Source organism: Cajanus cajan, chromosome 5 (assembly GCF_000230855.2).
Source record: "Cajanus cajan strain Asha chromosome 5, NIPB_CcT2T_4, whole genome shotgun sequence".
In the NCBI taxonomy this organism is placed as follows: Eukaryota; Viridiplantae; Streptophyta; class Magnoliopsida; order Fabales; family Fabaceae; genus Cajanus; species Cajanus cajan.
In genome coordinates this window covers 60,667,088-60,677,989 of record NC_138521.1, presented here as the reverse complement: position 1 = coordinate 60,677,989, position 10,902 = coordinate 60,667,088, and the positions used below count along the sequence as shown (strand labels likewise).

General features: G+C 33.7%; 1 protein-coding gene across 1 annotated transcript; it reads right to left on the bottom strand.

Annotated features, from left to right (window-relative positions):
* Positions 1–2,778: 2,778 nt before the first annotated feature.
* Positions 2,779–4,851, bottom strand: LOC109807207 (cytochrome P450 78A5). Its single transcript, XM_020369728.3, has 2 exons — positions 3,717–4,851; positions 2,779–3,604 (listed from the first exon to the last, which is right to left on the bottom strand). Exons 1-2 carry the CDS (start codon positions 4,701–4,703, stop codon positions 2,942–2,944), a joined length of 1,650 nt encoding a protein of 549 aa, XP_020225317.1. The 5' UTR covers positions 4,704–4,851; the 3' UTR covers positions 2,779–2,941.
* Positions 4,852–10,902: the final 6,051 nt, after the last annotated feature.

Sequence of the window (10,902 nt, the reverse complement as noted above, 5' to 3'; positions counted from 1 at the left end):
GGCCACTCCAGAATGTCTATAAATAGGGGTTGTGGGCAGTTGAGGGAAGGAGGTTTTTTTTAGAGAGAAGTTCTAGAGAGAATGGCTCTTGACTAGAAAGCTGACTTTTGAGGGATTGAAGTTTCGGGCTGAGCTTCGGAAAGGGGATTCCGCTTCTTGGCTATCCTGATCCAATCTTCAAGTAAGGGAAGCTAGTTGAAGTTAAGTTGATAAGTTGCTATATGTGTGGACATGTTTATGTTGTAAAGTGGTTGATTATGCTGACTAATGTTGTTAATGCTGTATGATGAAAAGTCGAGTTGTGAAGTATGTTGTTTATGCTGTTAATGATGTAACGTTGAGCCGTGCTGTATGATGCTAATACTGAATTTCTTTGTTGAGCTGATTAATGATGAGTTGTGCTGTGGGATGTTCATGCTGAATCATGATATTTAAGTCGTCTTGTATAATATTGTGTTGTTTTGATGAAAACGGTTTTTTGGGGTTTCCGGGGTTTTGATGAAAATCTTGAGGTTTTCTTGATTGTGGCTGCATGTGGGTAAAGCTGGGATTTTTGGAATGGTTGATGAAAATGGGAACTCTTGGCTGGGTTGCATGCTGGTTTTCTGGCTGTTTTTGCAGGATTTGGTGAAGTTTTTCGAAAATAGTGTTGCTGCTGAGCTTCGCGCTGGGCGCTGTTCTTCGCTCCGGGCGCGTGACCACCAAGAGGCTCTATTTAGGCAAGCCCGCCGGGCGCAAAGGTGTGTGCGCCGGGCGAGCTTGAGAATGGGAGTCTCTGGTTGGCCCCCGCCGGGCGTGACTTGAGCTGCGCCGGGCGCGATATCAATGGTGATCTATTTTGGGTGTTCTGGTGCCGCGCTGGGCGCGCGTTTGGACTCGCTGGGCGCGGAGGCTCCTTCTGCCAAAAGGGCGCTGGGCGCAATGCGAATTACGCCGGGCGCGAGACCTTGGTAGGTCTCTGCCTTCCCCACGCTGGGCGCGGGTTAGGCCACGCTGGGCGCGTGAGACTCCTTGGAGTCTCTGCCTGGCATGCGCTGGGCGCAATCTGAATTGCGCCAGGCGCGTGAGAGCCTTGGGCTCTCTGGCTGAGGCACGCCGGACGCGGGAACTCTTGCGCCAGGCGCGTTGGCCCCTGGGGCTCTCTGGTTGAGCCGCGTTGGGCGCGACCATGGGTGCGCCGGGCGCGTAGGAGGATGTTGACTTGATGTGCTATTAGTTGTTAAACTTTGCTGAAATTGTTGAGAGAGGTTGTTTTATGCTGAGCTGAGCTGTAGTTGTTAAATATTGCTGTGCTAACTAGTTGATAACGCTGAATTATGTTGTTGAGCTGAAACTGACGAATATGCCGTGCTGTTAGATGTTATTGCTGATTAAGGATGTTTAGGCTATGCTGTAAGTAGTTTAGCTGAGTCGTAAGCTGCTAATTGTTGTATGCTGATATTGCTGTGCTGTAAGTTGTTTAGCTGTGCTGGATGCCGATATTGCTGTGCTAAGCTGGGCTGTTATTGATGATTTTTAAATGCTAAAATTATATTATTGTTGTGCTCTAGAATGATGAGTTGAGTTGTGAGTAGTAAGTTGTGTTGAATACTACTTAGCCGTGCTGTATGCTGATTTGCTGTGCTGTGTTGTGAGCTGTTTGGTTGTGCTGTGTTAGCTGAGCTGTATGCTGTGTATGACCACTATTGTAGTGCTATTTTAGCCTCTATGTCGGTGCTGCTATTAGCCACTATTGTGGTGCTGTTATAGCCACTATTGTGGTGCTGTTCTAGCCGCTATGTCGGTGCTGCTATTAGCCACTATTGTGGTGCTGTTATAGTCGCTGAGCGGTGCTGATATTGCTGAATTTCTGTGGTCTATTATAAGCCGTGCGGATGTGCTGATAGCTGTAGATGTTTTCTATTCACATATTTATATATGTATGTTGATTTCTTTACACTAGTTTACCCTTTGTTGTCTCCATGATGTTTGGACTGCGATGATCATACTACGTATGGGAGCAGAGCAGGGATAGGTAGGTGACTGATGGTGAGTCTGCAGCTGGCAGATGGAGTGGATCTTCTAGGATCTTTTGATGTTTAGCTACTTAGTGTAGTAGTTTTTGATGTATTTTGTACACTCTTATTCTAGACAGATTTTGGACCTTGTATATATATATATATATATATTCTAGACCCTATATGTATATACTTGTTCGTTTCTGTGTAGTATTCTAGTGTGTTGTGCTGTGTGTATTGACCAGACGGGTCGTTACAATTAGTACCAAATGTAAATCTTCAAATTGTTTTCACTTTTTTTTAATGAATCAATGCTTTTATATAGGAATGAGAGCAAATCTACTTAATAACTTCCAATTAAATAATTATTTTATAAAAATTATTATTATATTAAAAAAAATTTATTCTTAAATCATATATACAAAATTTTATTTTAACTCAAAAAGATTTATTAACTCATTCATATAAATAAAAATTAATGTAATATATTTATTTCAAAATATACATATAAAATATAATATAATATTATAATTCAAAGATTACATTTACAAAATTTAAGATTAATATAAATTTATACCTATTTAGTTCTTGTTTAGAACTTATAACACTTTTATTTATATCAAATAAAATAGTATTCATAAGATCTAAATTTGAATTCTGATGTTATCATTGTAATTTTAATAGATAAAAAGTTAAAATAGTTTTACTTTTAATTAATCAGTGAAGCCTTATTTTATGTAGGATAGTAAATTTATAGATATATGTAGAAGTTGCTGGAAGATTAAAAGTGAAAATATGTATGTAATAATTTGGATTTTATTAGCCAAGCCAAACCGAAAATAAATAATAATAACAATAATAATAAAGGGGAGTAATTAGATTGGAGTGGGTAGGGTTACTCCAACCCGTAGGTTATATAACTAAGGCCTTGAATCTTGATCAACTTAGCCAACATTGTTTACACAAGAAGCAGAAGCAGAAGCAGTAGTAGCAGCAGCGAGGAGAAGCCTGGGAATAGGTTTGGTGAGGAGAGGTCGTTTCATTTCCATTGAGAGTTTTAAGCACTCAGACAAGTCAACAACAGCAGAAGAATCTGGTGGCATCCATTCAAAGTTATGGAGGAGCATAGCAAGCCAAAGCTCAACAGTGGCCAAGCCCATCGCTTTTCCAGGGCACACCCTTCTCCCAGATCCAAAAGGTGCCAACCTTAGATCGGACCCCATAATGTTGATTGGAACATCCACAAAACGCTCTGGCTTGAACACTTCCGGCTCCGACCAAACCTCCTGGTCGTGAGTGATAGCCCACATGTTAACCATTGCAGTGGTGCCCGCAGGAACGAAGTGGTTTCCAATGTGCGTGTCATGGATGGAAAGCCTAGCCCACGAAAGGAGAGGGCCCGGTGGGTGCATCCTCAGGGCTTCCTTCACTATGCCACGCACGTAAGGAAGGTTAGGAAGGTCATCGTCGCTCACATTGCGCCCACACCCAACAATAGAGTCTATTTCAGCCCCAGCCTTGGCTTGGATTTCAGGGTGCAAAACCATCCTAGCAAGAATCCACTCTAGAAGGATTGCCACTGTGTCAGTCCCCCTAAATATCATTTCCTGATCCAAAAGTAAAGAAAATTACGTTAAATTATATATATTTGGAATCAACACATAGCATATATATTAATAACACATGCAAGGAAAATGAAACATACTCATATATACTCACCCACAAGATAGCAACCATATCAGAGTGTTGAAGCTTACTTTCCTTCTCCATCTCTAGCAGCACATCAACGAAGTCACCAAAGCTTTCAACATCCCTAACTTTATTCTCACCTTTAGCAGCCCTCTTGAGTCTATGTTCCAATATGATTTTCCCCACAAATACATTCACTCTATCCACTAGATTCCTGCACCTTTTCCTCACTCCTTGCAAGTCCAACCTACCCAACAAAGGGAAGTGGTCACTCCAGTTAAACACTCCAAGCAAATCATACCCCTCACTCACCAACTCCTCAAGCTCACACCCATCACCCCCCTCACCAAACACGTAACTCCTCCCAAACACGCTCATCATCACGTTGTTAAGGGACCCAAAATGCAACACCTTCCTCACCTCCACCTCACCATGTTTCCCCATGAGGCCCGTGATGTCCCTCACCATTTGGGCCCCTACCCTTGCTCGGAACACTCCGGATGCAGCAATCCTCCTCGGAGAGAACATGTGAGTCGCGGAAATCCTTCTGAGGTTCCTCCAGTACTCCCCGTATGGCGCGAACCCCATTGCACGATGGAAGAGAAGCTCGTAGGCTGATTCCTTAACAGGACGATCAGCAAAAGAGGGACTATTCAAAATCTCTTTGGCAGTGTCCGGGTGAGAAGAGATTATGAAACGAGTGAAGCCCACGGAAAAAGCCATCAAATGCTTGGCATCAAAAGCCTGAGCTAACTTAGCAAGGACTCTGTGGGTAAGAGGCCCTGTGAAAGCCGGAACCAGGCCCACCACCGGGTAACCGGAAGGTCCTGGAATGGAAGCTTTGTTGTTTAGAGCTGTTCCCACTCTAAACTTAGATAAGGCCCATGCAAGACCACCGGGAGCAAGCCAGTAGCCCAACACGCCCACAAAAAAAAGGAGTCCAAGAAGGACATCAAGACTCAGTATTGTTGAGCACGTAGATAGTGGCAGAAACAAAGAGTAGAGTTCGAAAGACATCTTGTGGAGTTCAAAGGTTTTGTGTGACTGAGAGAGATAGCTTTTTAGGTGAATGGAAGGGAGAGAGAAAGGCACTTTAAAAGCCTTGAAATTGTAGTGAATGACCAAGAGTGTGAGCCAACGCTTATATAGATATCAAGACTCCTATGGAAACTCCATTTTCAATCACACTTCTTACATCACTAAGTACTTGATCCATGTGTCGGGTGGGGGTGGCTTTAAAGTTTCTTCCATATTTTCATGTTCAAATTTAGGTTAAACATAGGACCTCTTTCTTGGTGGTGTCGTCACTGTCGTGTAAGAGAAAAAAAATAAGTTATAAAAGGTTATATTTTAACTTTTCAATATAATATTAATTATATTTTAATGTATTTATACATCTAATAATATTCTTTTTAGAAAGTTGTTACCGTGTTGTATAGTTTATAACTAAAAATAATTAATAATAAAATTAATTAATAATAAAATTAATTTTATAAAATTATCATTGACACACTTTTTTTCTTCTGATATCTGTCAATTAACTTAAAATAAAAGTAAAAGTTTTTGCATAATTATCACATGTCCTAAGATAAGCGAAATATTTTTCTGCTCAAATATTTATATGGTAAACGTTACAAACACTATTGTTAATTAATTAGAGAAGCTTCCCTATTTAATAATTTTGATGACTTTCTAATACAATTTTTAATTAATTGGTGGCTTAATTTTTTTTAACCTGTTAGTATAAATATTAAACATCAATATTTACATCAAATCAGATATTTTTATCATGTTTGAAATATTTAAGATTTTACTTAATTTGTCCATGCAAAATATCACCCGTCTTGAGATATTTCACTGTTTTATTTAACGAGTGGAAGCTGACACATTTACAAGAGGGAAAAAAAAACTGAGAATACAAGTGCAGAAAAATCAAAGTATTGGTTTCATGCTGTAATGACTTGTGCAATCTTCACTTAAAAAACTGCATAAACGGTAAACGGGATATAAGGACCATAATTAATTTACGGGCAGGCCAGTTTAAATTAATTATTTCTGCCTCCTTTTTTATTTGTGAAATTTTTATAAAAAATATTTTTATTTACTTGTTATTTTTAAATTTCAAGATACTATTAATTACTATATTATTAATTATATCTTTATATTTCACTTAATTTTTAATTAATTAGTTTATACATGATAATCAATATTTATATATCATAAAATAAGAATGAAAGGAAGTATAATAAAAAATATTAAAATCATTCCAAAATCAAATAAAAAATTTATTACATTTCTTGATTTTTCCATTTTCCAAGCATAACAGTTACTTACACAACTAATAAAAAGATTATAGTGTCTTGAAGAGAGAGAATGTTTCATTCTTCAGATCTGTCATGAGTTAATTCTTTTTAATACATCTTTCATGACTTAATTAGAATAAAAAGTGTATTTATTGGAAAGAAAATAAATCATTTATAATTTTTTTCCAAGGACACTTGCAGATAAATTTTCCTACAAAAAACACTTAGAGATGAATTTTGTACAATAAATTCATTAAAATTCTATTTTTTTATAAAATATTTTAAAGACTGAAAATTTTATTTTTAAATTTGAGAGATAAAAGACAAACTTACATCATAATTGTGAGAATAAAACAATTCAAACAAATATATAATTTAGTCAATTCAAATTTAAATATTTTTAAGTAAATTATATTAACTCCCCTTATTCTATGAAAAAGTTTCATATATTACATTACCCATTTTCATATATTAAAATACAAAAATATATAATTTAAATTTTTATCTTTTGAGAGATGTAAATATTATACTATTACTTTCTATTATATTTAAATCTACTATAAAAAATAATAATATTTATTATAAGATTTTAAGGTATATTTTTAATTGAAATATATTAAAATGTTTTTAGTTTATTAATTTGTCATTAACTCACTTTTTTGTGTAAAGTATATAATTAAAACTTAAAATAAGTTATTAAAATAATAATTAAAATAAAAAATATAAGATAAATTATATGTTTAAATTTTTTCATACAAAATGAGAAAATTTTAATTTTATTACTGCACCATTTAACTCTCTAATCGACCGAGTACATTGACTCGAAATTTTTCATACTCTAGTATTTGAGTTTGGAAGATTAAGTATAGTATGACTCTTCTTCCTATTGACCAGGTCAAACTTATAGTCACTAATAAGTTGTGTCGATCCAATCGTACACTTTTTTTTTTCTATTGATCTGGTCGAACTTATAATCACTAATAGGTTATCGACTAAATTGGATTCGTGATTCACGTCATAAATATCATTTATGGACTCATTATAAATGATTAAAAGCATGTGTTTCATGGGATTATAATCAAAAATAACAAATTCACATATTTAATACGACACCAACATATATAAAGAAGAGATAATATATATTATTATAAATAAGCATACACTTACTAAATGTTTTTTTTAATAATCATTTAATCGATAATTTTTTTATAGGAGTTGTCACACAAGAAAAAATGAGTTAATCACCTATACACTGTCAATATAAAGTTTTTTTTACACTGACAACCAATTATATTTTTTAATTGTGTCATGTCACTGTAAATACATTTATTTTTAACAGTGACATGACACAATTAAGAGATATAATTAGTTGTCCAGTGTATAGGTGATTAACTAGAAAAGAATTACCTATAATTTTTTTTCTTGTAAACAACATTTGTCCAATTTTTATATAGTATATTATATTATTAAATATTTCATTTTTTAAAAGAAAAAAAAAAGTAACATTCAAGAGGCAACATAATGCTACGCGTCTGCGTACGTAATTACCCCGGATTATGATCCAGGTCCAGGTGATGCGTAATTAAGCTCTGCAAACAATGGAGTACATTATGCCAATTTGCACTGAGCACATCCTAGACAGCTATGCTCACAATTTTTGTGTACCAAATAAGGTTTTTAATATGTATGAAACTTAAAAGCAGTCAAAAGAAAAAAAAAATGACTTTATAGGTATTAAAGTAGTGACTGGAATTGCGGCTTTTGCCCTACTCGAGATACCATCAGTTGTCCCCATTCGTACAATACTTAGGTTACCTATAAATTATTAATGTCATAATAAGATCAGCATCATAATTAATTAACATTATACTAACTCAAAATCACTATGTGGTCCATAAATTGAGGATAGCACATTAGGAAGAAAGTACTTTTGCTCTCCGATAATTCTTTAACATTTTAAAGCATATGTTGGAGAAGAATCCAACAGGCCAATATGATGGTTACGCATTTATTAATAAATCAGCCACATGTATATGCATGAAATGCCGAATTCAGAATTAGGTTTTTTAAGTCTCTTGGGTGATATAATTAGAGATAATAAATGTTTCAATCGAATAAATTTTTTTCCACAGATTATAATAGATTAGGTAAAAATAATTTATTAATTTATTTAAATTTATTTAAATTTATTAAAAAATTAGATAAAATTCAATCCATCTAATATATTTAAAATATCCAATTCATCTATTAATAAAAAAATTATGGATGAATATTCAATCTATCCATAAAATAATGTTTTAAAAATTAAATAATATTTTTTAAAATATTTTATTTCTCTATTTTTTTATATATAAATTATTATATTCATATATTATCTTTTAAAATATACACAATTTTTTTTAATAGCAAAATAGTCTTTTAAATTTTAATCAAATAAACATTTAATATCTAGTTTAATAAATTCTGAAAAGTAATTGATAAATTACAAACTATCCGTAAAATTAAATGACTGAATTATAATTAATTTATTATTTATTTTTAATGTAATAGATGAATTGGATAGATTTAGTCATCAATAAATTAGATAGATGATGGATAAATGAATTCATTTGTCATCTCTACTCCTAAAATATAATTAATATATAATTTTGGTTAAAAACCTAATTTGGTCTCTTATAATATTTTTTTGTTTCAATTTAGTCTCACTTTAATTTTTGGTCTCAATTTGGTCCCTAATAATTTAAATTAATGCAATGTCGGACTTTCGTCCAAATTATTTAAACGGAGTTAACTGGATGCCACGTTGATGCCACATAGATGCATAGGTGGATGCCAAATTTTTTTAATACATCTGGGACCAGAACGGCCCGTTCTGAAACCAAAACGGCCCGTTCTGAAACCAGAACGACCTGTTTTGAAACTAGAATGACCCGTTCTAGTTGCACTCTTGGTGTGTTAATTTTGCACCTGGAACGAGCTGTTCCAAATGCAAAATTAACACACCAAGAGTGCAACCAGAACGGGCTGTTCTGGTTTCAGAATGGGCCGTTCTGGTTCCCGAATGCCAAACACAAACGGTTGATGATTATAGTTCATGTCCGTGATTCTAAATCACTGTTGTAAATCGTGCAAGGAAAAAGACCTAAGGTACAAAATATTTCAAACAATGGATTTGGTAATATTGTCAATGGGGATTGATAACTTCAATTGCTAAACATTTGGGCTATACAGTGTATCATTAAGGACAATGCAGTGTATCACTAAAGACAATGGTGTCAGGTTTTATTTCATTGTTAGTCAAACTGGAGTGTATCACTTACTACCAAATTAACACTATACAGTGAATGATGAAACGACATGGTGTTTTCCTTTGAAGTCATTGACCGATGTACTCCAACAACAACAACCTGTTATTGAGGAGGTACAACCTGAAGTAGTGGAAGAGGACACACATGATCAACATTTTACCACACAACTACATGTACAGGTAGATAATGTTGATATCCTGCCAGCCATTCAATGTTATATGGTGGATAAGATGTATTATTGGCACCTTCAGCATTATCCAGATGATTTCCCTTCTTAGTAATTTCTTTAAACTTTCTTAGTATATGTTATGTTATGAATTTTTGTTTTCAGTCTCTGAACCATATTTCTGTCTTTGAATTTATGTTATGTTATAAATTTTTATTTTCAATTTTTGAACCACATTACGGCATTTTGCTGAACGTATGTACGTGGTTGGCGTTCTGAAACGACCTGTTCTGAATCCAGAACGGCCCGTTCTGCTGCACTCGTGATGTGTTAATTTTGCATATGGAACGGCCCATTCCAAATGCAAAATTAACACACAACATGTGCAACCAGAACGGACCGCTTTGGTTTTAGAATAGGTCGTTCTGGTTCCAGGTGCATTAAAGAAATTTGACATCTACCTATGCATCTACGTGGCATTCACCTGACATCCACGTGACCAACAGTTATCTCCGTTTAAATAATTTGGACAGAAGTATGATATTATACTAATTTAAATTATTAGGGACCAAATTGAAACAAAAGATTAAAATAAGACTAAATATTGAAGAAAAAAAATATTATAAAAGACCAAATTAGAGTTTTAACCTATAATTTTTAATTAATATTATTATTATTATTATTTTATATTTCTATAGGTATATTGGTGGTGGAGGATGATGATTCGTTCATATGCCTAAGCCAGAGCTTTTAAAACCCTAGGCTTTTCATAGTTGAGGAGGCGGCGCATGTTTTTTTTAATTCAACTGCTTTTATTTATTATTTTTTTCAGATTTTAATTTTTTCTTTCCGAGCGATAAGAATCACAACTACGTACAAAGTGGCTTGAGAGATTAAACTTTTTTTTTTCTAATTAAAGAAGATAGAGGATTACTAGATTTAGATATATTTCAAATATAATCCTTTAATTTGATTCACTCAATCTTTCTTTCACAACTTTATACCAATGGCAGATCTAACTTTCTGCGGCATCTCCAAGTAAAATCATTGATATATAACAAAGCGCCAAAAAGTTTGTAGTTTAGTTGATAATATAATTCGTTTTAGAAATTTGTGCGTAACTTTGATATTTGCTAAATTATTTATCTTTTTGTAACTTAGTTTGAGTGTCATTAAATTTAATTTTTTTTAAAAAAAATATGTGATTAAGAGATTACATTTTGACCAATGCTTTTGGAACAAACAGTAAAATCATTGATATAACAAAGCGCCAAAAATTTGTAGTTTAGTTGATAATAATTGGTTTTAGAAATTTGTGTGTAACTTTGATTATATGCTAAATTATTTATCTTTTTGTAACTTAGTTTGAGTGTCATTAAATTTAATTTTTTTAAATATGTGATTAAGAGTTTACATTTTGACCAATGTTTTTTTATTAT

Coding starts and splice junctions, on each gene's coding strand:
- LOC109807207 (XM_020369728.3), bottom strand. CDS start 4,703: ATGTCTTTCGAACTCTACTCTTTGTTTCTGCCACTATCTACGTGCTCA. Junction 3,605..3,716: donor ATATGGTTGCTATCTTGTGG/GTGAGTATATAT, acceptor CTTTTGGATCAG/GAAATGATATTTAGGGGGAC.